Source organism: Falco peregrinus, chromosome 3 (assembly GCF_023634155.1).
Source record: "Falco peregrinus isolate bFalPer1 chromosome 3, bFalPer1.pri, whole genome shotgun sequence".
Taxonomy (NCBI): Eukaryota; Metazoa; Chordata; class Aves; order Falconiformes; family Falconidae; genus Falco; species Falco peregrinus.
This window is the reverse complement of record NC_073723.1, coordinates 118,989,528-119,017,321: the sequence shown is the minus strand read 5'-3', so window position 1 is coordinate 119,017,321 and position 27,794 is coordinate 118,989,528. Positions and strand designations below refer to the sequence as shown.

Sequence of the window (27,794 nt, the reverse complement as noted above, 5' to 3'; positions counted from 1 at the left end):
TTGTTCACTTAAGTGTTTCTCTCATCAAATTGAAATCTGGAAGGTGAAGCGTTTTGGATCCTCCACAGTTATCTGATGCAATTCAGCTACAGTCAGCATTTCACTGTTTGTCCCCAAGCCTTTCTCAAGTGAAGGGCCAGGACTGCGCATGTACCTTCCCCACGCAATCTGACTCAGGAGTGTCACCCCAGCATATTCACATTGCTTTTATTTAGGTCTTCTGCCAACAGTTACAGGGTAACAGACACTTGGGACTGCAAAGTCAAAGTTGCAAGCAAAAGTCAGGACCAAGGCAAAAAAGAAAAAAAAAATCCACAAAAGCAATCAAATCAAATATAAATACAATGTTCTGTAGCTCTTTAATCATACTGTTTTCTTTAATAAAGAGGTGGTTATGATCTTACAGTATTTCCTTTTGGCCTAATCCAAGGATTTTGTTACTCTTTCCCAGTCTTAATTCCACGCATACAAAAAAAAAATTGATATTCAACCTTTAAAATATAAGCCATATTTTCTTAATAAAATAAGTTTTGTGCTGCTGCTTGTTTAGTAAGTACTGTACATCAACTGTTCACGTCTATTTAACAAATGGACCATACAGAGTTCAAGCTAAAGCAAAAAAACCCCCAAAAAACCACAAGAAAAATAACAACCCAAACAGAGCGTCTTGTAAACACCCTATGTACAGTTCAACACTTGCTCGTATAAAGGAGGTACGAAAGGGGCTAGAAACTGAACACAAAAGCACTGGAGTCCTGTAAATTTTTTTTCACAACTATTGAAGTGCAAATCACTCAGGCAAGATATGAATTTCACTTGTTTATTGCTGTCCTGCTGTCTGGCTTCCCTTCCTGAAAGAATCGCATTCTTTTACTTCACACTAATTTTCCAAGAAGAAAACCTTCCGCGAGGCAACGTTGAACGCTTGGGCTTCTTGACGCTAAGCCATCTGGTCGTACGTACGCTTGCTAATACCAGAACACCCCAGCCGCCCCTGGAAGCTCTGGGGAGAGGGCTGCTCTGCCCTCTCACCCCCGTTATGTTCAAGATATGAGAAAAAGGGAAACAAACAGCATTCAACAACTGACAGGTAAATGAAAAGTTACTCCTCTTCCCACAAAACTGCATGCACCTGGTGATGTTTCCAGTTGCAGAAGGAACACGTGCGCATGGAGAAGGCAGAGACTTGGGAGCCATTTGGGATGTCCCTGTGGGGGTTTGTGGCTAACTACAAATCCTGATATGTATCTGGGTTAACACCTATCCGCTATGGGTAGCAAAATGCACAGCACCTCAACATGCAGTTATTCGTTTGCATCTTGGACAAGAAAAGGGTAGAAACGCTGAATGCTGGAGCCGCGTAGAAGGTACAGTGCATAGTCCGTTATACAAAACATGCGGGTAACTCAAACCCCTTCTAAATTTCTTCAAAATGGAAATAGGGTTTAAAGGGCACAGCAGCTACTGAGTTTGGCTTTTTCATTTATTCAAAACCATGAAAACCCAACGCAGAGGGTGAAATAAGGGCAGAACATGATCTGCAAGTCAACAGCTGAGAGTTTCAGAAGCTGTGAAGCTTTTGTGTAGTTAAAATTGCTGTTAAAAGTAGGTGCTACATCAGCAAGTCTTCATTCATAGTTTTCTATGAACAGCCACCTTACAAATGAGTGCAAATCTTAAAGGTCCATTTTACATTTCAAGTCTCAAGGTTAAAAAAAACTGTTACAGAGCAACAAGCTGTTTCTGTAAATGCCCACACTATCTCTTTTCAAATGGTTAAAAATGGCACGTGCTATGCCATAGCTACTAAAAGACATTTCAGAATTCTAGACCCAACTAAAACACTAAACTAAAAACTAGAAACTAAAATACCTTTGCCCCTCGCTGCAGAACAGCAGCCAGGTGCTTTCTGTTGTAATGCTGGTGAACAAACTGATTTGCAGAGAGAACCTTGACCTCAACCCCAATTTTATTTCTAACGAGGGGCTTTCTAACACAAGTTGAGCGGGTACAGCCCCTCTGAGATCATTTTGCTTTCGATGAACACAAGCCAGAGTTCTGAGGATGAGATGGAGAGGTGCTGAATTTGTGTCACTATGCAGGCACTTGTGTATAGGAATGTAGGCTTCTCATGTTGACACTTAGTGTTGATGCATCCCCTACGCTCTAAAAGCCTTCCTAAGAGTTCACTACCCTACTGACCATGAATAGTTCCTGGTCTCCTCCCCGTCACCTTGTAAATATACAGCAGTGGAGGTTGACACAAGGTGCAAAGGAGAATATGAACCAAATACTGTAGTCTTGAGGAAAAATAGGACTGTGCTAAATGTAGGATCTTCACAAAACATGACATCAGTGGGCTCAGCGCTTAGTTTGCATAGCATATTGATGTCTTCATCTTTCACAAACACATTGCCCAAAAAGAAAACGGGTAGTGCGAATTCCCAGGGTTAGGACAGATCAATGGGCCAACGTGACCGATGTGGTTTTCATGAAGGCAAGGCAAGTTTAAACATCAGAAAGTACAAAACAAAAAAGGTGTGCTTCTATCCACGCATACTGACAAGGGGCAGTGCTTGTGGTGCATCTGCCTTGGAAATGTGTTCACGTTTGGCAGTAAAATGATAACAGAGCTCTTCCCTTTAAGAGCTTGGTAGGAGTGTGCGCGTCGTTTTTTCTCTTGAAGGAAATGCGGTGCACACTTTCATATAAAAAAAAAGCCCAGATAATCTGCCCACATGATACTGGTAATGAGTTGCTACTACTGCCCCACTGTGCATGACGGTCATTCTGTGCAACAAAATGAGTGTGAAAGCAGTCGTTACGTTACTGTTGGGAAAAAGGCTTTTTTTCCCGTTACAAACCCAAATCAGCAGGAGTTTCCCCCATGACAATAAAAGGATTTCACCATTCTGACTAAGGAACAAATCTGGTGTGCTTTCAGAATAAAAAAAACCCTGTGCATGAGATCAGTGATACCATGACACGAAGAGCAGCAAAACCTAGCAGCAGAGAGGGTGGCAGTTTGGAGGTGCTGGAGTTGGGGTACGCGGTACTTCGGAAAGCAGCTGACCCGGGCAGATATGTGCCGAATGCACATTGGAGACGGGTGCTGAGGAGCACCCGGCGCTGCATGGACTGCAGTTGGTAACACTCATCGGACAGGAAACGTTAGAAATTTCTGGCGTGAGCCCACAGCCTCAGGAAGTGTGGTGATGTAAACTCTGAGAATGTTAATGACTTGTGTATTTTGGCAACAGACTCAGTATCATATAAAAATAATGTTTAGTAAAAAAATCCCGGTGTCCATCATAAAAATTCGAGGAGGGGGGAAGGGGAGAGAAGAAAGAAATCTATAGCGATTTCTGTCCTCATGGGATGAAGATGCCCCCATTTGTCAGAAAGTTTTAAATAACAAGTAGTACACTGGAAACAAAAATGGGTCAGCAGCCATTAAACGTGTCCTATATGAAAGTGCACATCTTTCAATGGAGTTTAACCACCATGAGGTCATGATCTAACAAAACTGCAACTGAGGACCATAGAAATTAACTCCTTCCGATGGAAATATGGACCACCATCAAGACAAGATTACTATTTTCCTTACAAGATTAAAAACATTGAAATTTTGCAGCATCATAGTAAGGCACTCACCCATGGAAAAGTCTGTGACTGTTGCTTCAAATGGCAGCAGCTAACTAGCTTTTAACACAAGGAAGACAGTTTTCAGTTCTGAGCTAAGTGCTAGGGTGCCTTACATTATATGGGGGGAATTATTCGGGGGTGGGGAACTGTTAGTGTTAGAATTCTCCTATAAACTAGTTGTTTTTCCCCTTAACCCATTAAAGCATCTCATACTCTAAAATATTAGTTTTATAAATCTAGTCTTCTGTTTTAAGGCTCTAAAAATCCCCTCCCCCCAACCCCCACAAAAAATACCTACCAGCGCCTGGTGGGCAACGGAGGACCACATCGGCCATTTCACAGTCAGGAGTCTATAGTATTGCATCTTAAAATGAAAACCTGCTTCCGCCTCCTGGGAGTTTTATCCCTTCCTTGAATGCCTTCATGTGTTTGGTCAGGTCAAAATTTTGCAAAGCCAGAAAAATTAAAAAAATAATCATCAGTCTCTTCCAATCCTACAAAGGTGTTGGATCTTTCTGTCCCGTGGTGCTGGTCTCCTGCCTCGAATCGACGCTGCCTGCCCTGCAGTGATTTCTCATTGGAAAAAAAACAAGGTGTCCCAATGCTTCCTTTTTTGTATGGCTCCTACAAATCTGAAAGCTTTCTTGAGTGAGGTAACAAAAGTTAGGCTTTCAAGCAAAGTACATGGTACGTAAAGTGTCCTGATGAACCTGCACAGCCTTCGCCAAGGCCTGGGGGTCTCTGCCGTTGCTCTGTCCAGATATATGGCTGCCCTCGCCGCTGAAAATCAAGGAAATCACTGCATAATTATTTTGTATTTCTCCCCACAGGAACACTGAGAAACCCCCTCGGAGATCAGAGTCCACCGAGCTCCGGCAGCACAGGAAGGCATCTCACCACAGCATACGGGGATGCTGCACGTGCCTGGCACTGCAGAGATTCCAGCACCTTGAAGTGGCTGGTTACGCTCGGACACCCCCGGGGTGCTCCTCCAGGCCCAGGACAAGCTCAGGATGGGATGTAACCCTCCTTTACCCGCAGTTCTCCCTAGGCTGGGACCTAAGAGGATGCGGCTACGTGCCTGTCTCCCCCCAAGCACTGCTGGGACATGGGCACTTTCAAACATCAAGGCAGGGTGCTCATGCTCCTGCCCATCCCTGGGGTCTTCCCTCCTGGGGCCATGGGCAAAGCCCCCTCACCTGTCGTGCTCCTTGTCCACAAGATGGTACCGCGCTCTGAATGCTACCAGTCGGGCATAGTACGCTGGGGCCGGGATGGAGACCGAGCGGGTGCAGCGCACGTAAGTATGGCACAGCTGGTATGTGAGGATCTGCAGCTCATCCGCGGTGAACCGGTTGTCATCCCAGAGCACGTAGTAATGGGATGGCCGGCTCGTACCCTGGGAAGGAGAGGGGGCAGCGTGAGAGGTGGTGCCTCGCATCTGCATCACCTGTGCCCTGATCAAAACGACCCAGAAGACAGCCTGGGCAGGAGAGATGCCCATCCTTCCCTAATCTGAGAACCCCACACGTGCACAGGCACTGAAAGGCAGGAAAGCCCTTAGCACCGAGGTGCAAACCAGCATTAACGCTGCTGCCCTGTGCCCAGGAGCTGCTGGTGCTTCTGCGCTGCCACCCCGGCTCCCAACACTGCATCACGTGTCGCACTGGCTCCCCACCGAACCGGGCCAGCTCCCTGCTGTCCTCGCAGGGGGAGAGGAAGCCAAAAAGCCTCCCTTGTGGAAGCAGCTGTAGATTACATGAGTGCAATTTTTTCAGTACTGTTTCTGACTAATCCTGGCTGCCTGAAGAAAGGCAGCTGCAAAGCAAGCCGCCTGCTCCAGGGATGGCTGGCCCCAGCTCTCCCACCCACAGCCAGACAACAGGTCTCTGCTGACTACCAGGCGCCCCAGCGAGCCCGGCCCACTCAGACACCAGCTGACAAGCTGCTGAATTGGCCAGTCTGAAGGAGGAAAATCTCATAGGAGAGATCCTTGGCTCCAGCAGAGAAATCGAGTACGTGCCACATAATGCAGCAGCAGTGCAGTCCTGGCACCTGCTTGCCAAACCACCGCAACAGCAGCTTGGATCGAACTGCCCACGTCTCCGGTGCTGGAGGGGGGCTATGCCAGGGCCAGGTCAGATGCACAAGAGCACAATCTGCAACAACAGCCAAAGAAAACCAGCAGCATTACAACAGCCAGCTCTGCAGCACGGTACCTGAATGCCTGCATGACTGCACAGGTAGAAGTCGAACTCAAAGGGATGGGTGATATTTGTATCCACTGTTGTTCCTGCTGGGATGTTCCCGCTCTTCCCAATCTACAGGGAATAGAAAAAGAGATCCAAGCACTGTAGAGTTTGGTTAGTTCCAGCTGCCCAGAGCACCGCCCGTAACACACCTGGCCCTGCACCAGGGCCGCGGCGCAGGATGCCCATCTCAGCATCTCGGTTTGAGAGCAACATGCAAAGCCACTCCCCAAGTGCCCGTTAGCGGGGAACAGAAGCAGCTCATTCTGCTCTGCTCCTTGCCCCAACAGGCTCACTGGCATTTTCTGCAAGCACCAACACCAGGCATGACATGGAGATAGAGCAAACAGCACCAAGAGGAAAGCAGGCAGGGCAAGGGCTGGGCACTGGCACATCCTACTGCAGAAATAAGGATTAAGTGAGCAGAATTCCAGTGAACCCTGCAGAGTGTAAACTAGAGTCTCTGCCATGACAGACTGGGGCTTTTGCACCCTGACCAAAAACTGTCCTCAGTTCCCAAGATTAAATCTTCATGCTCTGGTAGAGCTAGAGTCCAGTTAGACTAGATCTAACCGCTGAATTTAGATCAAATCCACGAAAAGCTACAGCAATCAATGTTACTGCACAGCACACAGCTGTGAGCAAGCAAGGGCTTATTCATCCTGTCACGTCAGCGGCTACAGCTATCACCAAAACAACAGATGTTTTCAAGCTGACAGAGGCTATTTCAAAAGTCACCAGGATCATCAGCACCCGGTAACTCAAAATAACAGCAAACAGCTGTCTGGGTTTCTAGAAGCCTAATCTGCATGGACGCGGGAGTCAACGAAGAAGCACGTTTCATTCAAGAAAGAGCCTTCTGCTTGCTAGTGATGAGCTTTCCCCTCAGCAGAGTCAGCGCTGGCTCTTCCTAAGGACGAGGGATGAATCAGCCACCTCCAGCCCTGGCACCCCGCGGCGCTCACCCTCTCATTCTTGTCTGCACAGAAGAGACGGGTGTGATGTCTTTTCTGGACAACAATGTAGGTGATGCCAGGCTGGTAATCCTTTTCCAGTTTGATGCAGGCATCTCGGATCGCTAGGAGCTCATAGTGAAGGATCTGGAGAGAGAAGGGCACACAGCGTGAGGGGGGACACTGGTACTCTGGCCACCCCCGTGCACCCTTAGGGAACTCCATGGGAGCCAGCACAGCTCCGCTGGCTGATGGGTCCTCACCTGCGGGAGCTGCCCCTCAGGAACGCCGTCGCGGTAGAAGATGATCCTGGTGGGTTTGAAGCGGGTGGATTTGTAGAACTGGATGAGGAGCTCCCTCACCATGTAGGACAAGTCCTCAATGATTTCCTGGCGAGGACGCTGCACGCGCACCGTGGCACAGTACCGGCTGGGGTGGGCATCCATGCTGCCCACAACCTGCAGCGACAGAGCCAGGCCAGACCCATGTGTTACAACGGGAAGGACTGAGAGGATGTGGGACATTCCTGGCCTCTGCCTGCTTCCAACACCCACAGCTGGCAGCCAACAGAGCACCTGAGCTCACAGGTCAGATGGGACAGCAAATACCATACAGGCAACTAGCGCCCAAAAGGGACATCCCTGGTTGTGGTCACACCCTGGTTTCACACTGCCATGACCTTTGCAGCATCTATGGGAATTCCCAGTGAGACACTGAGTGATGTGGCTGTGCGGGCTGTGGTGGCTCCTCTGTCTCCGCTTTGCTCATCCTGCCCAACAGTAGAGGGGCAAGCAGGGAGCGGGGCTGCCCTTTCCACTTGCCTAAGTCCTTCTCCCTCCATCCCTCAACGAGAGTTTTTTGGCTTCCGCAAAGGACTGTGGGACCCCAAACCCTGCTCTGCTGGTTTTGCCATGGCAATGACAGCCCCCGGGGTACAAAACCCCACCTGCAGTTGCAATGCCACTGCTGTAACAGCTGCTACTGCGCTCTACATCACAGCCAACACCCAGGGAGCCCTGCAATCAGCCAGTCCTTACCCCTCCGACTGCGGCACGACTGCCCTGCCTGCCCCGGGCTGCCCAGAGACCCTCTGCCCAAAAGGTGACTGAACCAGGTCAAAGTTCACACAGAGCATCTGCCGGCATCACGTCCCTGCGCCTGCCCTCGCTCAGCCGCAGGCAGTGGAGCTGCCCCAGATGGCTGCGGTCTGTGCCACCAGTGTGGCCGCCTCCTGCGCACCCGGCAAAGCCGAGTCACTGTGTGACAGCCGTCGAGCAGGGAGCTCTCATCACAGCCGAGCACTCTGGAGGGGAGACCTCAAAGACATCAGGGCAAGGAGGCCGAGGGCAGCTGGGCTCAGCCGTGACGCAGGGCTAGGGGTACGGCATGAGTCACAGCTGCCAAAGTGGGTGCTGGCCCACGCTGCGAGACAAATGCCTGGCTGCTTCGCTGCACCACGGCTAGCAAGGACTTTGCTGTGCTGTCCACATACCCCCGAGCAGAGGGCAAGCACCGCAGACCCTACATCCTCAGCAGCATCAAGCCTGCTGCCCCAGCCCTCAGCATCGGTTTCACTTTTGTTTTGCAAACGGAGCTCTAGGGTCTGGGGTGCATCACTGGAGCTGATGTGTGCAACAGAAATGTTTCCTTTAGCTTCATTCACGGGCCCCCTTCTATTGTCTAATTAACAACACACCAAGGACAAGATCAAGGCCATCTACCCTCCTCCTCTGCCACAGCTTCAAAAAAGCTTTCAGAAAAATTAAGAAAAAACGCCCACAGTGGTCCTGCACAAAAAAACCAGAGATGTTTTCAGAGGGGAAGTGCTGCCGCCAGGAAACAGACTGTTCTGTCCCACCCACACCTACAGCAAACAGCCAAAAGCATTTCCCAACCCCTTCTAATTAAGAAAAAAAACCACTCCTCCAAAGATGCATTTGCATGCCAAGGAAAACCTGAGCTATGAGTCCTGGAAAGTGAAGAACTTAATAGGAAAATGCTGACGTGCTTAATTAAAACAGACGCTAGGAGAACCTGACACTCTCCTTTGCTGCAACGAGCACAGGACAACATCTTACAGCCTGATGAAGGGCGCGAGCTGCCACCCAGCCTCACTGGCACACAAGAGGCACTTCACTTGATGGATGCTCATTATTCACTTGAGGTGAAGGCAAATCCTCCCCAAAAGGCTCACAAGCAGCCCAGTCAGCCCAGCTCCCCCCCTTCTCCAAACCCCAGCTTTCTAGCCTGGGGAAGGCCCCAACCAGGGCTGTGCTGAAGGACTGGTATGCCCAGGGGTGGCTCCAGGGAGCACAGTGGCCGCATGGAGCTCCCCACATGCCCTGACAGCGCTCACGGGGTCCAGCACATCACGAGCCCCATCTGCTGGCAGCCACCAGCTCTCCCAGTGACTCCCCAAAACTGCAGCTCCTCTACGGAGAAGCAGGAGGGAACTGGGGAGCCACCTCCCCAAGAATGGCATCGAAATATCCAACAGGGCACGGGGCCACCCTGAAAAGTGTCACCGTGGGGACAGTAGTGACACAAGCCCTTTATGGACACACGAGCCCTGTTCCAGCTCCTACAGGGCTCTTGGCCACCAAGCCTGGCCCTGAACAGGGAACTTACAGCTGTTATGGAAGGTTTCTTCCCATCGCCTGCCGGGGGGTGAGTGACATCGGCCCCGAGGAAGATCACCGGCTGCTGAAAGACGGCAGAGCTGGTGGGAAAGAAAAGAGAAAGCAGCAGTCAGCATCTTGGGGCCACCTAAGGGTGATGCACAGCCCAACAGAGATGAGCAGATCACACAAAACGTGTCTCAACCTCCAGTCTCTGGCCTGGGCTCATCAACTGCTCATTATCAGGCCAGACAGGCTGCAACCCCCCATTTCTAAGAGCTACGCAAGGCCCCTCTTCCCCAGGTAAAGCTAAACAGGCAGCACCACCAGGGACCGGGGAAACAGGCCCCAAAAACGTGAGAGGCAGTGGCTGTACGAACCGCTGGTGAGGCACAAGGATGTTGTTGATCCCGCCAAGCTTGACGTTGATCTTGAGGCAGAGGTTGGAAAGGGTCTGCGGGGAGGTTTTCACCACGTTCTTGACCTGGACGCACTGCGTGGCCATTCCCAGGAGGGTGTCCCCAACACGCTTCACCTCAGCTGCGGGCAGAGGAAGCAGATGAACACACAGACAATCAGCAACGTGCTGCTTCCAGCAGCGTCCTCGGGAACAGGGAGAGAAAGCACCACAGAGGAGCAGAGCCAGCCCTGCTGAGCCAGAGCAAAGCCCTTCTCCTCTCCCCACTTGCCCCTGCCCCAGACGCACCATACACCGGTGTTTTCCCTGGCAGGATGACAATGATGAGCTGAAGCCCCGAATAGGTGTTCTTGAGGTGTCGAAACATGGGCTCCACACTGTCTGCACCCTGGGCGTATTTACAGAAGCAGGGCTGGCCTTGGATCGGCATCCCCGCGTCCTTGGAGATCTTGCGCAGCTGATCTGTAAAGTTCCTGTGCCCGGGAGGAGCAGCAGTGAGCCCTGAGCCCTTCTGCACGGCAACTCTGCCACGCACCCCGGCCACCGAGCGAGAAAAGACCCACGGCTGGAGGGCTACACCACAGGACAGAGATGGGGACAACACATCATCATGCCTGCAGCTTTACAGCAACCAGCAAGCACACAGCACAGGAACCACAAGGCCAACACGTGTTAGAGCTGAACTGTCCCCGATTTGCGCCCTCTTACCCAAGTACTGACTCTTCCTGAAGTGACGGAGCTGTGAGCCGTTCTCCATTAGAAAGCTGGAGAAGGAGGGAGCAGACCAGCTGCCTGGGACAGTTGATTTCCAGGTGATTTCCAAAGCTAACGTAAGCCTTCACTTACCAAACCGGACAAAGTGCTCAGCCACACTCTGGATTTTTGGATTACCAAGGATAAATTTGACGCAGTGACAACCAGAGGGAGCAAGGGGCTCCCAGCTCTGCCCCAAAGGGGTCACAGGAGTGCGGTGTCACTCTCACCTGCACCCAGCTACTGTGGATGTAGAGACACTGAGCTGCTCCAAACCATCCCAAACATTAACCATGCCAAACACCCAGAAGAGGCACACAAAATGCTTGGCTAAATGCATCCACTCTCAGTCACGAGACACCCAAGTCCCCAGCAGAATCCAAAACCAAGGTGACCATTTCCCTTAATCAAATAAAACTGTCCCCATTCTATGTCACTTTGCTACTGAAGCAGAGAATCTCTAAGCTACCAAAGCTTTTCAGAAAGCCTAAGACTTCTCTGTAACAAAAACCTGTGGCGAGTCAGGCTGCTTCCTACATGAATTACATATTTCAGGGAGAGTATTGGGGAAAATTTTAATTAAATATCCCTCACAACCCCATCTCTCCGAGGAGATTCAGCTCCGAAGAGCTCAATATAGCTTTAGGGCTGGAGTATCAGACTGTGATACTGCAGCTACCTGGTGCAAAGAGCAGATGAAGGGGAGTCTGACTGTCAGCTCACATGTGCTGGAGTGTTGATGTGCTCACTCCAACCTGCCAGGCTTTGCGATGGCTCAGGGGCTGTTTGCAGCCAGGATAAACAGTCAGGCATTCTGGGTAAACTAACAGAAACAAGACTGAACACCCAGTCTGAACTCAGATCAAATTTGTACCACGAGGAATTCAGCTGTGTGCAGATCCAGTGTTAGCAATGAAAGACATGCAGCCCCAGGCTGGGAGCAGCAGGGTGGCCGCACCATGAGCCACAGCTCCCCTGGCTCACCCCACTCGCGCGGGCTGCCCCCTTCCTTACTTCAGCACCTCCTCTCGACACTGCTTCTGCGGGGCAAAGCAAGCAATCGCCCAGACTTTGATCTCAATGCCGTTGTAGAACTGCTTCCCTCGCATGTCCCACACGCCTTGGTTGGGAGTTGCAATGGCCCGGTTCTGCAAGGCAAACAGACGGTCAGAGCGCTGCCGCATCCTGCCCGGCCCCACGCTGGCAGCCCCTGGGGAGCACCCACACGGCTGTGGTTGTGCCCCCCATCACAAAGCTGCACAGCCTCGCCAGAGCCAACTCTCTGCACTGCCAGGGTCTGCTGCGGCACTCAGCGACGGACAATTCGCAATCTCAGCTCCTCAACAGTGATGGAAAATTCACCTGAGCTGCCTCACCCTGAGCATCCCTCTCCCCTTCAGCAAACTTTTTTGTCACTGAATGACTCTTGGCTACAAGTTTTGGAACAGTTATACTGCCAAAAAAACCAAAAAACCCAAACCCAAGGCACTCTGATGAAAAATTTCCACCTTTTAACCTACAAACATGAAGGCAGCACAAGTTCTGTGCAGAAACAGTGTTTTTGGGTGTGAAAGCATCTCTCTGCACAACGTAGCTCCACACCCGGGCAGTGCAGCCCTGCTTACCCTGCCTCCGTACTGCAGGATAGGTGCCGGCAGGACCCTCCCCGTCACCTCCGTCATGTCATCTTTCACCTTGATCCCAAACTCCTGAATGTATGGATCCAGGTTGTAGCTGGCATTTTTCATCTGCAGAAGGAAGGAAGGGCCATGGGAGGGAGTGAGACCAACTGTTGCATCTCACACAGCTTCAGCTGACCAGGAAACACAGGCACATGAAGTCTTGTCCTCTACAGAGCTGCGGTCCTCTCCATAAGGCAAGGGCAAGTGGTTTAACACAAAGGGCCGAACCCTGTCCTCCAAGGTGACCCACGGGGGACCTGATTTTTGAACGCACTGACCAAATCAACCGAAAGCAGCACCTGCTCCTGAGATTTAAGCCTTCAACAGGAAGGTTCAGACTGGCAGGAGACTGTTATCAAGTCTCAGAAGGAATATCAGATGTCCCTGGCTACAAAAGCCCCGAGACATCCATTTGGGTAACAAGAGCACCATTAACCAGCTCCTGCCCAGCCAACTGGTGGAGCTGGGTTTGCTGTTCCGCTGGCTCACCCCAGGCTGACCCGTAGACAGAGTTCCTACACCACAGCCCCACGATACACAGTCCTCACGAACACCCAAAGCCAGAGTCAATTCTCTAATTTGTTTTCCTATTTTTAGTTCCAGCTCCCTTTGGGTCAGGTTCCATCAGCACGAGGACCTGATGCTGCACACGAGTTTTCAGTCACTTTGAGCTGGGCTGCTCTATGCAAATGTCCGTTACACAAATGCAGACAACTCTGACCAGGGACTCAGTAAGAAGACAGGGAATAAAACCAAGCTGTTAACCTCAGCAGCATCTTTGGAGGTCACAGCTCTCCAGTGTAGAGCAGCTGAGGAGTGGGACCCCAGCAAGGTTCATCACAGACACACTGCCATAACCCACCATCAGAGCCGCAGCCCCGACACTGCCCCTCCCAGGGACTTGTGCCACATACCAGGCGACTAATTTCCTCCTGCCTGTCTGGCGCAGACCTGGCTGTTGCTTTTATCATGGTTGACGTTTGATTGTCTGTGAGCTTCTTGATGCACCGCTGGCCTGCCACGATGTTACACACCTGCACAGGAGGGGAGAGACAGCAGCCAAGAGTCAGGGAGAGGTGAGACATGAGGAATCACAGCTGAGCTGCCCCACAGGCATGGCACTCAAGCCCTGCAGCTAGCCCCAGACGAGAGATGCCTAGCCTGCAGCTGGAGGAAAATGGCATTTTTACAGCATGGTCTCCTCCCTCACTTACTAGAAGCGGCCCTTGCCAGGTCAACATTGAGGCAACTAGTGCCCATGACACATTAGCTGCAGAATATTGTGATGCATCTGCCAGCAAAGACCACTTGCCTTTGCTTTGCGAGGCGCCCAAAAGCTGGAGTGCCCAGCAGTGCAGAGCCGACACTCACCTCCAAGGGCAGGTACGTGTGCTTCTGCTCCTGGCCAACCTGGAGACAGGGTAGGTGAGGATATTTCAGCTGCAGGTTGTATTTCTGCTTAAAGTACTGAGCCACTGTGCATTCCACTGTCTGACCACTCTCCAGCTGCAGGGGAAACCTGGCAGAGGCAGGACACGAAGGATGCACCTACTCAAAACAGACACTTCCAGACCTCAAGCACTACTTACTCTGGCTGGGAAGAGAGGGAACTGGCAGGCTCCCACTCCCAGCTACCATAAAAGAAAATAAAAGCACAACAGCGGTATTTTCAGAAATCGACTCAGGAATACTCTGACCCCAGCGTGGGACTGAGGTCCCTAAATAAAGCTCTCCCTCGCTAATCCAGCTAATCAGGGCAAATGTTTATTGCAGGACATGCCACGCATGCCACCGTCAGGTACATAAATACAGCACACTGCTACTCAGGAGGACTTCTGTGCTTGGTGCCCTCCCTGGGAGCTGAGCTGAGCTCCAGGGAAAGGTTAGGTGGCCTCTCCTTGTACAGGGTGGTGGCTCTGGGACAGGCAGAGCGGGCGTGGGGGACAGGAGGGGTCTATCTCCCTTCAAAACCACAGGGGGGAAAAGAAAATCAAACTTCCCGGTGGTGAGGCTCAGGGGTGCCACGCCATCCACAGCCAGAGCGCACGATACCCAGCCTCACCCAGCACCAGCTGTTTCTGGCACCATAAAGAACACCATGAAAACAAAGCACTGACCTGATATTCTTTATGGAGCCAAAATTAGACAGGAGAGCCAGCCTGAGCACCCTGGTGAGGCGTCACATTCCTCCTGCACCTGCCAAGCCCCAGGACTGGGACACAAGGATGCTGGAGCACCAGAGAAGCAGGGTGCACAAGGTGACAGGCACACAAACAGAGATACACTCGGGGATGGGGTTGTACAACAAGGAAACAGCTGTGGCAACGGAGGTGTCTCCACTTCGGTGCGTGCTCTGAAGCCTGACAACACCGGCCTGAGCAGGCACTGCTGGTTTGGTACCGGGCAAGAACAGGGAGGAGAGCTTTTCTGCCAGCATTTGGGTTTGTACAGCATGAGCCAAAACTTCTTGTTGTGTTCATTTTTTTTTCTTTTCCTTTTTTTTTTTTAACTGTCGGCAAAATTTCTAGAAACACTGCAGAAACTTGGGGAGCAAACAGCCTGAAAAACATCCCCCCGCCTCCCCTCCAGCTCCACTCAGCGAGCACCCAGCAGAGAATACAAGCACAGCCCCTCCTGCCCCAACACACATGGGGAGGTCTGGGGGGTTTGCTTGCTCTCCCCCCTCTGCCTCAAAGTTTTGCTTCCAAGCCTCCTTGGGGGCAATTCCCGCAGCAAACCCCACTGATGAACCCTGGAACATCCATGGGCTGTGGCATCTGACAGCTTGGTGCTGAGGCTACCTCTGCTGTCCCCTTCCCCTTCCTGGTGCTGCAGCCCCCAGGCTGTGGGGGGCTGTGGGGAGCAGGGCAGCACCCCGACACAGAGAGGGGCCCAGGCCCAGCCTGCTCCCAGGCACATGCGAATAATTTCAAGGCAGGGAATCGCTTTATCCCCTGACAAAGCTTCTGCTTTGGCAGTGTCTATTTTAAGAAAGAAGAAAACCAAGCTCAGAGGTAAAAACTAGGACAATTCCTGGCATGTTAGCTCCCGCCCGCTGCAGCGCACCGCCTGCCAGACAAAGCATCCCCTGCACTCCCACCCTCCCCTGCATCCCGCTTGCCTTCATGCATGGCACAGAGCTGCCTTCATGCAAGGCACAGAGCTGCGTGAACTGCTGTGCCCAAAACCACTGCAGAGCCCCAAACACATCTCTTTTTGCCATCACAGGCTGGAGTTTCCCACCCAGCTCTCCCTAACGACACCAGCAGCTGTTAAAAAGGAGAACAGCTCAGATTTTTCCAAGGGCATCTTCCCACCCGCCTTACGTCTGGTGGCTGGCTGGCCGCCTGGTAACGTTACACACACGGTATTTCCTCTTCATCTGCCCGCAGTGGGTAACCTCGACTTTCAGACCTGATGCAAGACAGGGAGACACAGCAGAGTCACTGGTAAAGGTGGGAGCAATTCCCCTTTGCAAAACTTCCCCAGGACACCACCAACACCTTTCCTTAAGTAATTAACTGTTTGCAGAGCAGGTAATGCCTTGCGAAGTGCACGAAGGAGACAACGCTGCCCCAGGAGACATTTTAAGTGTGCAAGCTCTGTACCCCCACCTTGCTGCAGGGGCTGGGTGGGAGAGAAGCCACAGCCAGCACCTGAGGCAGTGCCCGGCTGGGGATGGGTCCCCGGCACTCGCCGGGAGCTCTACCTTTGATCTCCTTGGTGAAACGCACTCTCTGCGAGTCTGTCAGGGGCTTCGGCTGCTCGTCGATGTTCCGGATGTCTAGCACCTCGCACATGAACTCAATTACAGGCTGGGCTTTGTAGAAGGCAGTAGCCGACACTGCGGGACAGATATGACAATGTGTCTCTGCTCTCTCCCAGCAGACAGACCTGGCCAAGAGCCAGCTGGATCCAGCCTCCCCAAACGCACCCAGCCCTACTGGTGCACTTCCCCAGCACGAAAAATACATCACCATCAATGTTGAGCATCATCTTCCACATGGCAGGCCTGACAGACTGGTGGAAACCGAACCAGACCTCCCTGCCGCCTCCCAGGGGGTGGTAGTAGCCTTCAGGAGGGGAGAAGAAGGAGCGACCGACAGGAGTGTACCTGCGAACCAGGGCAAACCACGTCAAACAGCACACACCATCCCCACCAGCAGTGACCGAGAAGCACCCCCAGCCCCTCCGAGCCATCACTTGCCCCCACCACTGCATCTCCCCATTTATTTTGCATCCACAGCAATGGCACTGAGCGGCATGGCAGGTGGGGCTGCCTCCTCCCGAAGACCACCAAGGCCAGTCCCAGTCACATCAGCCTGCCAAGGGCAGCCGGTTCCTTCCCTGGCACACTCCGTGCTCATGGCACAGCCCCTGCCACCCACCCATCGGGCCACCCCTCGGTGCAGGTACCTCATGGAAGCCAGGTGCCTCATGGCAACATCCAGCGCCTGGACAGACTCCAGGGGAACAGGGATCTGCCCGCTGACCAAGGCCTCGTGCAGCATGCGCCAGCTCACAATGGCCATCCATTTGATAGAGACCTTAAATATCCTGTCCTTGCCTTCCCCTGGGATCGTCACCTCGAAGTCAACCTGGGTGCAGAAGGGAAGGGGAAGCAATCATGGCATCCCTGCTGACGCAAGGGGGAGGAGGTAATTTTCAGCTGGTCCTTCCCAGGCAGCAGGCAGGTCACGCTGCCTGCACTGGGCTTGCCACCCCCTCTTACCCGCTCATTTCCGATGGGTAAGGCCGTGACAGTGTAGATGTTCTTCTTCCCATCATAGACAGGCTTTCGTTCGCCAAAGATCTGCGGTTTGAAGTGCTGCACCATGTACTCCACAACTTCCCTATGCAGGTGAGCGCAGCAAGAAAGGGAGGCAGGGGGAGAGAAGGGTAAGGTGCGTTTTGCCAGTTTCTTTACAGCCTGACACCTCCTATGACCTGCCCGGTCCCCAGGCTCCCTACCTGGGGCACTTCTGAGTGAGCAGAGCAGAGCGCTCCGCGGGCAGGAGTGCCCCCAGACAAGCAGCCACATGCCTTGCCCCACAGCTCGGCACATCGGCTTTGGCAGAGTGTGTTTACAGGGCATGCAGGAACGCACACCCGCCAGAGCTGGCTGCGAACCCGCCGCGCGTGCCGGGAGGGTGAGAGGGAGCGACCCACTGCCTGCGGCCACCAAAAGCATGTGCAGCATCTGCTTGGCGACCTTCAGATGGCAGAGCTACCCAGGCTGCCAAGGCAGGAGGGGACAGGCAGTGAGCAGGACATCAAAAAGAAAAACAAAGAAAAGAAAAGTACGCCATGGCCCAAGGTCTGGGCTTGCTATTTTTAAATACAGGATTGCTGCCAAAATAGCACAGCTGCTTTGAAGAAGCAGGGGACTGTGCTGAGGTTCAGGACCTCCAAGGCTGTCAGGGCCAGGAACCAGCACTGCTGCACAAGCTGTGGGCTCCAGCCACCCACAGGCGCTGGACAGGGCTGTGACCCCTGCCACCGCGTCACCCTGATTGCTTCCACTGGTGAAGACAGAGCCAGGCACTTAGGGAGCCTCCACAAGGAAACTGGAAGCAGGGAACGAGTGCCAAAACCTCTAATACTTGCCTTACCTGTTGACTCTGCGTGGACATTTGTCAGGCTTGATATCCACTTCATAATGATACACATCAATCTTGGGAATGTCCACTTCAAAGTAGTTGGCCAAGAGCTTGATGGGCTTCCCAACGGTTCCTATCCCGGGCCGACGCGGCGCTTGAAATACCTGCTGCAAGGGTGGCAGGTATGCGCCTGCAGCTGCGGGGAGAGAAAATGGGTCAGGAGGGCCAGGAGAAACCCTGCGCCCAGACAGACAACGCAGCACTCTCCACCACTGCATCCCAAACTGGGTGGTCTCCCACTACTCACGCTCCTGGCAGTAGATGTTGGTGGCAGAATTCAGACCAGCACAGCTGAGAGCAGCTTCCCTGGCCACCATCCGGCAAGCACCGCCACCAGCCATGCTGTCAAAGGGCAGTGCCAAGCCCTCTGCTCTGCTGTGCCACCACCAGCTGTGCAGATGTCAAACCATCCACCAGCAGATAAAAACCTCTGCTTTGCCTCAGGGAAAGGAACTTACCCCGAGCCATGTGTGGCAGCAGTACGGATCTGGGAGAACAAGGGACTCCCACTACACATCCCAGCCATGGGCGCACCTGTGTCCTGGCATACACAATATCCGTAACTCAATTCCCTGACCAGATGCAGGGACAGAAGGCTACATTCAGTTCTCCTGACACCAAAGGACAGGTTGTACCTCATGTCCACATTAAAAGCGTTTTGAAAGTGCCTGCTACACCGCCGCAAAGCTGCACTTCAAGTTCTGTTTCACACAAGCAATGTCGCAATAAGCAAACAACGAGAACAGCGGCAAGAAACTTTCCAGCCCTAGTTTTAAAAAGCAAGTAGAGCCCCGTATCCGTGCCAAGAGCTCGCCACGGGTCTGCAGCAGCAACCTTCACCTACAGCGTGTGGGAGACGTCAGCACACTGAATTAGTGAAGATACACTTAAGACCAAGGCCAGCCCTCCCAGGGCTGTGGTGTGTTTTTATTGCCCATTCCTTCCCCAGCTCCTGCAGGAGAAAACCCTCCGGCTGTGTCTCTCTGGGCACCCCCAGCATCCCATCCTGCAGGATGGTGTTTGCCGACCAGCAAGCACAGAGAGGGCCAAGCATCGCCTGCCCTGCTGCACGGCAGTGACGGCGACATCAAAGCCGACCCATGCTGTGCTCCAGCGCGCAGAGCGCTTTGTTGTAAGGGCAGCTCCAAAAATAGCCCAGGTCTGACAGCGCCGAGCAGGAGGCAGCACCGGACCTGCTGGGTCGCAGTGTGAGGAGAAACTGGATGCTGTTGCAAACCCTGAAGAAGAAAGCACCCATCCAACGCTGCCAGGGGGCTCTGCCATGAACAGGGCGGTCTCACCCAGTTCCATCTGTTGGTTGTGGCTGGTGGACACAGTACCCTTGCCTCCACGTATTTTTCCTACAAATACGTCACTCTCTAGTTTGTGGAACACCCAGGGTGGGTTTTAGCAGGGAAGGGGTTTGCAAGCACCCTCCACCCCTGTGCCAGGGCTGGGGGGTCCTGCCAGAGGGAGCTCAGCCAGGACACCCCAGAAGCACAGGCAGCCTTTGTCCCACCGACCAGCCCTGCCCCACTGATTTACAAGCCAGCGCCGGCACAATGGGGAGGATCTGCCTGGTGGGAGGAGGCGAGGGACCACGTCTGCTCTGAGGAGAGAAATATGGCCCCACCGAGACACCCGGGACTTCTGCCAGAGGCGAAGCGAGGGGCCAAGGAGCCAGCAGTGGCCCCCCCCACCCGCCTCCCTGCCAGCTCGCGTGGTGACAGCATCTGCCACCTCCAACGGGAGAGCAGCACCGGCTCCACCGGCACAGAGCTGCGGGTCTGTCCCTCTCCATGGGGATGCAATTCCCTGGATACTCCATCAGCAAGGACCTGCAGACACGTGCATTTTCCCCTCCATCCTGCAGCAAATTTTGACTCACTGCCGGAGGGAGGCCACAAGAAACAGGAAACACGTTATTGCATCTGCACTACACGATTATTTAACTGCTAGATTTCGCAGGATAACAGCTCGCTTTGGTTTTATACTGTTTATTAATGATTGTGTTTTAAACTCCAGGTCACAAGATAACTCAAGTCCCGGTATTTGAACTTACCTTTTACCCCTCCCCAATGTAATTCTCAACAGCTGTTCAGCAAAAAAAAAAAAAAAAGTCGGAGAGGAAGGCTAACTCCAGGGAAGTTGCCGATAAAACCCAGAGAAAATTAAAAACAGTTTGATGAAACCTCCTATGAATTATGGGAGGTAGCGAAAAAAAACAATTCCAAACCCCACTTCAAGCAGCATGGGCCCCAAACCTGTGAAGAGGGAAGTACGAGTTTTTCCACAAAGCCCATTATACAGACTTACTAATGAAGTTCCCGAGGTGCAGGGTTGGGAACCAGCGCAGGGCCACAGGACTGAGCTGCGCTCCTAAAATGACAGCACCCTTGGACACAAAGTTATCTTAAAATATTGCAGCAAATATTTGCTGCTCTCCGATGTGAGATCTGCCTTTCCTGCCCCATTCCCACTTTGCCTGCCGGCACCTATCCCAGTTTTGTATCTCCTATTTGTTTCTCAAACCCCGCAAGATCTCGGCCAGCTGGGCCGGGTGCAGGGAGCGCAGCATGTGGATATTCAGAGCGTTCCATCTGGGTAGCCAACTGTCCAAGTCAGCCCCCAGACAGCGACCCGGCTCCAATTTAGGCTCCTGAACACATGGTGCTCTTAGCACCCTTTGCTCCCATCTACTTTCTTTTTAAATCTAAATTTCAATTCCAGGCTAAAAATATCAGAAGCAAAAAGAGAGAAGTGCAGCAAACTAAGCTTCAGATTTGCTTTTTACTTTTGCACCCCATCAATGCAACACTTTTCCTGCCGATGGACGGCCACCTAGCCACAGGACACCGGGGGGATGGAATGACCCTTGTGAGTGTCCAGGGGCTGAACTGCAGCATTGACTTTGCAAAGCCGACCTCTGCTCTTGCTCCTGGCCTGTGGCAGGAGCCCGGGAGCTCCACAACCTGCTGAGAGCCCCAAGCCTGGGGCTAAGCCAGCCCCAGCACCTCTGTGGACAAGGCAGCATAGGACTCAGAGCAGTGTGACGAGCAAGACTGGGATCTCTGAGGCCAACACGGGGCTCGGAGCCCTGCAGGCACTCACAGCTGCTCTGGGACAGGGTGACTGCGAGCACCCCCGTGACAAACGGCTGCGTTGTGCTCCAGGGGCAGCTTGTTTTAAGAAACTGATTTTCAGATGAGCTACTCATGGTGTAATTCATGTCTCCACATGACAAACATATCTTGGCAATCGCCAGCTCCCTGGCTGCAAGTTGATGCATTTTTAAATCATGGTTCGCAATCAAAGAGGCATTTGCCAGCGCTGCTGGAGCCTCCGGTCCCTGCTCTGCCTTTCGAGCAAGAAACTGCGCAGCCCACTCGCAAGACCCGCCGGAGGACAGCAGCTCCCCGCTGCCCTTCCTGCAACCACATCAAGGCCAGCACCTGCAGTTTCTCCTCTTCTGGACCTTCTCAACCCCGAGACAATCCTGGCAGCAGTGAGCGCGACAGAATCTCCACATGCCCATGGTGTCCCCACGGATGCCAGGGATGCAGGGCAGCAGCCACAGGTCATCAGCCGCCCGGCAGCGCTCAGTGCCAGAGAAGAGCTGAAGCCAGTTTGGGGCTGGCAGGAGGAATGACCGAACAGTCCCACAGCCGTCATGCAACTGCACTGGCCAGGCCAGCCCGAAAATAACACTTTGCTGTACAAACCCTCTCACCAGAGGATCACCAGATGCTTTATGAACAAAAAGCCTCGCAATTAGGATCATGAATCTCAGATGAAGGAGCCTGCCTCCAGCAACACTAAAGTTGGCTCAGGAGTTTCATGCGAGCCACGAGATATTGCAAACGCAAGGTAATATAAATGGGCAGCCTGGCTGGAGGGAGCAGCACCGTGATGGCAGGGAGATGCTCTGCAAAGACCAAGCAGGACACAAGACCAGCGTCAAGCATGGGGAAGTTCAGCCCTGGGCTGACTCCGAGGGTTTTACTTTGGCGACTGCAGACACACCATCCTTGAATGCGATGAGCCGGAGCAGCCACCCCAGCAGCCCAGCCCCAAGCTCGTGCTGCTCACCCGGAGCTCGCCCAGCAAAGTGAGGAGTGATAATTACTTTTCCTTTCTAAACTACCTCGAGATCCAAAGATTTTTAAAAAGCCATTATCTTCCAGTGCAAGTGCACAGCCTGGCACAGTGGTGCCTACCCAAGACACAGCTATTGCAGGGAGGGGGGACCAGGGGTGATGCTCAGCGCCCAATGGAAGCTGCAGCATCCAGCACCTCTGGCGTGCGAAACGGGCTCTTGCCTGGCCTTGGCTGCTTTGGCCCAGGTGGGAGAGACCCCGAAGCACTTTGGTGAACATGCAGGCTGGGCTCACCCCTTCCCATGCCATGTCCCTACCCCAGGGCGCTCACGGTCTCCCCCCCAGTTTGCCTAGGTGCAAATCTTGCCGAAAGCCACCCTCTGCCTGGCTTGGAGGACACCGTGCCAAGGAACTCGGGCAGTGCGACGTGGTATCTGCCAGCACCTGGTGCCTGCAGCCCCCAGCTGCAGCTCGGAGCAGCAGAGAAGGGGCCAGTGGCGAAACGTGCCAGTTCCCCTTCGGTAGAAGAAGCCTCGTTAAAAAGCGACCCAAACCACCCAGAGACAGGGGGGCTTCTGCATACCTCAACTCTCCATGGCGAAGCTGCACAAGCTCCCACTTTGTCATGTAAATGCAGGCGCCCGGGCCGGGGGCTGGAGGGCGAGTGTTGTTCCTGCAGCACAATGCGGCCAGTGAGCAGGATGAAATCCGCCTGCCATTATAAATTCAGCGGCCCGAGAGAAATCACAGACTTTCGCACACAAAAGCCGTGCCCTGGGGACGCGCTGGTGGCGGGAGCATTGCCGCCATCACCACCATCCCTTCGCCAGGTGCGCGCGGAGCACCGGTGGGCAAAGATGTCAGCGAGGGCAGCGCTGCCAAGGGAGAAGTCCGTTTGGGGTAAGAAGCACTGGAATACACTTTGTTTCTGTTATTTATTGTAACAGCTGGGGAACACGACCCACTGTCCAACAGCTGCCTGTGTCCCAGCAAAGCCGCCGGTGGGACGGCATGAAATTACCATGTCATTTAAATCCTCTCCAGCGCCACATTCAGCCGAGGGGCCGCGGGAACCAGGCCGAGACAAAAGGGAGTTTTATTGCGGCGGCGGCGGGTCTGCGATGGCCCCCTCCCCGCACACCCAGCCCCGCCAAAACACAGCCGGCAATCAGAGAGGAGCAAGCAGGGCTGTGGCATGCCAAATGCTGCTGGACACACGGCATGGTCCATCCTGATCCACCTGGGACCCAGAAACCCCCAGGGAAGTGAAAACCCCTCGTCAGCAGGCAAAGGAAGCAGCAGCACCAGCAGGAAAGGCAACTGCTGGCAGGGCGACCAGTCTCCAGGCTCAACATCTTCAAAACCGCCAGCTCTGAGCAGCGACCAACACCGTCCCACAGAGCCCAGACTTCAAAAAGCACCATCTCGTTTCTGCCAGCCCAGACATCCCCCCCCGCTGCCTGCTCCTTCCCAAGCTGCCATGAGCACAACCAGGTTCACCCAGCTGCAGGCGCTTTTTGGTTCAACACTAAACCGAGTTTAAGTGTATCGTGCCCACAGGGGGCAGAGGGCTCCAGCCGCAGCCATCGATACGCAGCACTAAGCCCGTCCTGTGCACCAGAGCCCGTCTTCTGAGGGAATGTCTGAGCTGCCCCAGCCCTGCTCCTGCCCCATGCTGTGGCGGCTGCATCCAAGAAATGAGCCAAAACAGGCTCTAATCTGGTTTACTACAGTATTTACTTCTGAAAGCAGTTCAGTTCTTTGTATCCTTGAGACCGAGTGCCAAGCGCTACAAAGGGCATCGTTGTGCCATGTCAAACCTCAGCTTTCCGCCTGGAAATCATGGGCAGTGAACTCTGTGTCAAGGTAAAAATTTGCCCTGCTGCCACCGAGGCCAGCGCCCCCACACCCCAGCACACACAGTCCCACTGTCCGCGTTGGGCCAGAGGTGAACCTGCAGATGATGCGACAGAGCAGAACAAACAGCAGCAAGAGCATCGCCGCCTCCACCACACCCACTCACAGGAGTCGCCAACCAGCTGCTTTGGCTCCAGGGAGAGCAGCACGGCAATGCCAGTGGCACAGAGGTGGCATGAGGCAACCTGCAAGGCTCTTGCTGAGCTGGCCCCAGCTGCCCAGTGGTTCCACATCCCCCTTTTCAGTGAGAAGCACCCGGCATTATGAGTGCCACCACTTTGCCAAACGCACCAGGTGGCTCATCCAGACTCCGTGTGACACCACATCACAAGCCTGGGGTCCCCGCAAGCGGTGCCTGGACTGGGTAAAGGCTGCTCCCGCTCCTGCCAGCCCCACAGGGTCTCACACTGTCCCCGCAGACTGTCCAAGCAGCAGCCAGGGATGCACAGAACTGGGAGCCACAGACAAAGGCAGCCCCCAGTGCCTGAGGGCACAGTACAAAGGCGACACCGGCTCCTCTCCATGTCCCACCACAGTCAGCCCCGTTTCACCACAGTCAGCCCCGTAGAGCTGCCAGCCAGGGGCTCCGAGTGAGGAGATTAAAACCCACGCGCAGCTCTGCCACACATCAACCTGCCCAAAGAGCAGCGCTTTTCTGCCTGATTTGGCTTCCTTTTAATGTCTGCCATCTTAATAACTTGTCTCTGTTTTGTTCTTCTCAGGGTTTAGAGAGAGGCTGCAGAAAGCGTTTAGAGATAAATCATACATGCCGTGTCTCCAGGCAAGGTGCTTCTCCCGGCTTTGTTTCTTGGTATAATCCTGTCCCAGAAACAGGCACATGCAATTTCATGTTTCCTGAAGATAAAGAGATCCAACAGACGGAACAGCTTTGGGGTTTTTGCAGGGTTTAGCACAGGAAGACAACGGTTAAGGTCAACAACGTTTAGGAAGTTTGCGAGGGATAAAGAAAACTAAAAGTTGGGGGGAAACCGAGTTTAATTTTTAAACCCACTGCACAGGCATGCCTCCCCAAGCAGTGCCTGCAGGTCAGAGGATGTCCCAGGTTCTCCCACTGCCTTTCCAGGCACCTTCATGTTGTGCACTTCCAGGTACACATGAAGTTTCTGCTTTATTACCCCAACGGGTCGCAGCCTGGCACTGTCAAGGCTCATATGTGAGGCTCAGCCCTATACCTGGGGACCGTCAGCAGGCAAAGCGGTGCCAAGGCAGGGCAGAATCCGCAGCGGTTTCTGCGACACAGGGTAAACGCGGTGGTGGAGGGAAGGACTTCACAAAATGCACGCAGGGTGACGCGGGTGGGAGCATACATCCCCCCGCCAGATTTGAGGAGGAAAGGGGAAACTCCCAAAAGTACAGCCCCCCCCCGCCCCCCCCCAGGGACCCCTGTGCCATCAGTGGGACCGAAACGCAAACCCAGCACACCTAAGCGTGGCCCCATCCCATCCAAGAGATCGTTTTATAAAGCACCTGAACAGAATCAGGTACGACTGGTGGCAGCAGGGTGTAGGAGCGCCAGCAGCATTATCTGCATCGCCCAAGGCGGCAGCACTGCTATCGCCCCGAGGCGCCGGCAAAGCCCAAGCTGCGCCAAATCACGGCTTCCAGAGGCCAATAAATCAGCCCCAAACACAAAACGCCAGCAGCCAGAAGGTAACACAGACATCAAGAGATCTCCATGCCACACTTAAAATTAAATACTGTAAGAAAGGACCAAAGTTTGATTGTAAACACGCACCAGCTCCACGTTAAAATCTCACCACGCTGCTACATTATGGTGGGCAGCAAACTTGCCAGCCTGAGAGCCGTAGAAAGGCAGCAGTTCCCAGTCCCCACCACCCCCTGCCCTCCTCCTGCCTTATTTTAGGCACCAAAATCCTTCTGCGGCTTAGAGCAGCACAGGTTAGCGATGCTCACGCCGGGCATGGCAGCGAGCGGCTGCCGACGCGACAGCCGGGCCAGTTTTGGGGAAGGGCTCTCCAAACCCCCGCAGAGCTGCCTGACACCAAGGGGCCCGGACCGAAAGCTCCGTCAGCTGCTTCTGCCTGCAGCCAGGGGTGCGAAGGCAGGGCTGGGGGGGCACGGGGTGACCCTGGGGCTCAGCCCCCGCGGCCCCTCGCCGGCAGCCGGCTGTGCGCTGCCCCGGCTCCGCGCATGCCCCGGCGCAGGGAGAAGAGCCGCTTCGTGCTGTCACGGCGCACAGCATCACCGGCTCTGTGCCAGCTCCCAGCCCGCACCCCGAAACACCACACCGGGGGACAGGGCCCTGGGCGGGGTGGATGGGGACATGGAGGGGACAGGGCGCTGGGGGGATCCGGGGCCTGGGGGGGATGTGGGGGGGACTGACAGGGAGCTGAGGGGGATCAGGGACCTGTGGGGAAACGGATGGGGACATGGGGGGGGGGGGGACAGAGAGCTGGGGGGACGGATGGGGAGCTGGGGGGGACGTACGGGGAGCTGCTGCAGCTGCTGCTCCGTGTGAAGCAGGCCCCTTGCGCAGGGCTCAGCACCGCTCCGGGGGCACCCCCTGCCCCCCCAGCCCCGTACCCCACTCCCACGGGTGCTGTGTCCCCCCCCCACCATCGCCCCCTCTCCTGCTCCCTGCCCTCGCTCGGCTGCTGGCCCCCAGGCCCGCTGGGGCACAAGCCAGGCAGACAGGGGCGGCCCTGCAGCCCCCCCGCGCCCCCAGGCCCCCGCAGCAGCGCTCCCCGCAGCGCCCCATTGCACAGGCGTGTCCCCCCCCCGCGCCCCCCTCACCCCGCAGCGGGGCTCCCCCCGCCGCAGCCCCCGCCACGCATCCCGCCGCTGCCCCCCGCACCCCCACGTTACAGCTCCCCCGGCCCGCATTGTGCAGCCCCCCGGCACTGCAACTCCCCTCAGCGCAGACCCCCCCCGTTGCACACACACACCCGCACACACCCCCCCTCCCGCTGCACACTCCTCACCCTCCGCTGCACGCTCCGCCGTTACACGCTCCTCACCCCCCCGGTGCGCAGCGCCCCGGCCCCTCCCCCGCCGCCGCTACCTGCTCCCGAGGGTCCCGCTTCCATCCCATCCACGCGGGCGCCGCTCCGAGCCGGGGGCCGCGCGCAGGGGCCGGGGCCGGGGCCGGGGCCGGGCGGGGCGGGGGCCGGTGCTGCACCGCCGCCCGCCGCAGCCGCCTCTGCCCGCGCCCCAGCGCGCACGCGCCGCCGCCGCCGCCCGGCCCCGCGCCCAACAAAGGCGGCGCCCGACGGCCCCGCCGCCATCTTGGGCCCGTGCGAGGCGGCGCGGCCGCGCCGGGGCCGCACCTGGAGGGCACCGGCGGGCAGCGGGAACAGGGCACCGGCAGCCGGGCACCGGCGCGAGGGGGGCGCCACCGGGTGGGGCCGGGGGTCGGGAGCGGCGCGGCGCCCGCTGCCCGCGCTCGGGCCTGCCCCGCACTCCACCGCCACAGAGGCGGTTTTGGGGTGTTTTCACCTATTTTCGAGTCCTTCCCGCTGCCAGGCCGGGGGGCAGCGATGGGCGGGCGGGGGCAGCTTCTGTGCGGCTCCTGAGGCGCTGTGGGCCGCGCCACCTGCACCCGGCGAAACTGGGCAGAAACCCTGGCTTTTCAGCTCATTTTGTGAAGTCCTTCCCTCCCAGGCGAGGGCCCACAGCAAAAACATGAACAAAAAGCCATGCTGGGGCCTGACAGTGCTCATAAAAAGGCCAAAGGCCTGGGCCATCCCCTCGGGCCGGCCATGTCCCCTCAGGTCCGTGCCCGGGGCAGCAGCGCATGAGGCAGCAGCACAAACCGGTGGGA

General features: G+C 54.9%; 2 protein-coding genes across 3 annotated transcripts in view; one reads left to right on the top strand and one right to left on the bottom strand.

Moving 5' to 3' along the window:
• C3H1orf216 (chromosome 3 C1orf216 homolog) overlaps positions 1-27,794 on the top strand; it is a 203,513-nt gene that overhangs the window by 117,379 nt on the left and 58,340 nt on the right. The gene's annotated exons all lie outside the window — the stretch shown is intronic.
• On the bottom strand, positions 191-27,189 carry LOC101924995 (protein argonaute-1). Of its 2 annotated transcripts, XM_055798307.1 has the most exons (19): positions 27,036-27,189; positions 17,931-18,114; positions 17,051-17,171; positions 16,735-16,916; positions 16,296-16,432; positions 16,028-16,162; positions 15,645-15,732; positions 13,690-13,837; positions 13,233-13,352; positions 12,262-12,384; positions 11,651-11,784; positions 10,172-10,356; positions 9,846-10,005; positions 9,476-9,566; positions 7,111-7,305; positions 6,860-6,994; positions 5,865-5,966; positions 4,845-5,044; positions 191-4,425 (listed from the first exon to the last, which is right to left on the bottom strand). In XM_055798307.1, exons 1-19 carry the CDS (start codon positions 27,058-27,060, stop codon positions 4,317-4,319), a joined length of 2,574 nt encoding a protein of 857 aa, XP_055654282.1. In that variant the 5' UTR covers positions 27,061-27,189; the 3' UTR covers positions 191-4,316. The 2 variants fall into 2 exon arrangements, with proteins under 2 accessions (XP_055654282.1, XP_055654283.1); XM_055798308.1 differs by lacking the exon at positions 27,036-27,189 and having other exon boundaries at positions 17,926-18,089.

What these genes read in the sequence shown, in the direction of transcription:
- LOC101924995 (XM_055798307.1), bottom strand. Translation starts at nt 27,060, where the DNA reads ATGGAAGCGGGACCCTCGGGAGCAG. An exon ending in ATCCTTGTGCCTCACCAGCG is followed by an intron (nt 9,567 to 9,845) that starts GTTCGTACAGCC and finishes CTTTCCCACCAG; the next exon opens with CTCTGCCGTCTTTCAGCAGC. An exon ending in CTGAGGGGCAGCTCCCGCAG is followed by an intron (nt 6,995 to 7,110) that starts GTGAGGACCCAT and finishes TTCTCTCTCCAG; the next exon opens with ATCCTTCACTATGAGCTCCT.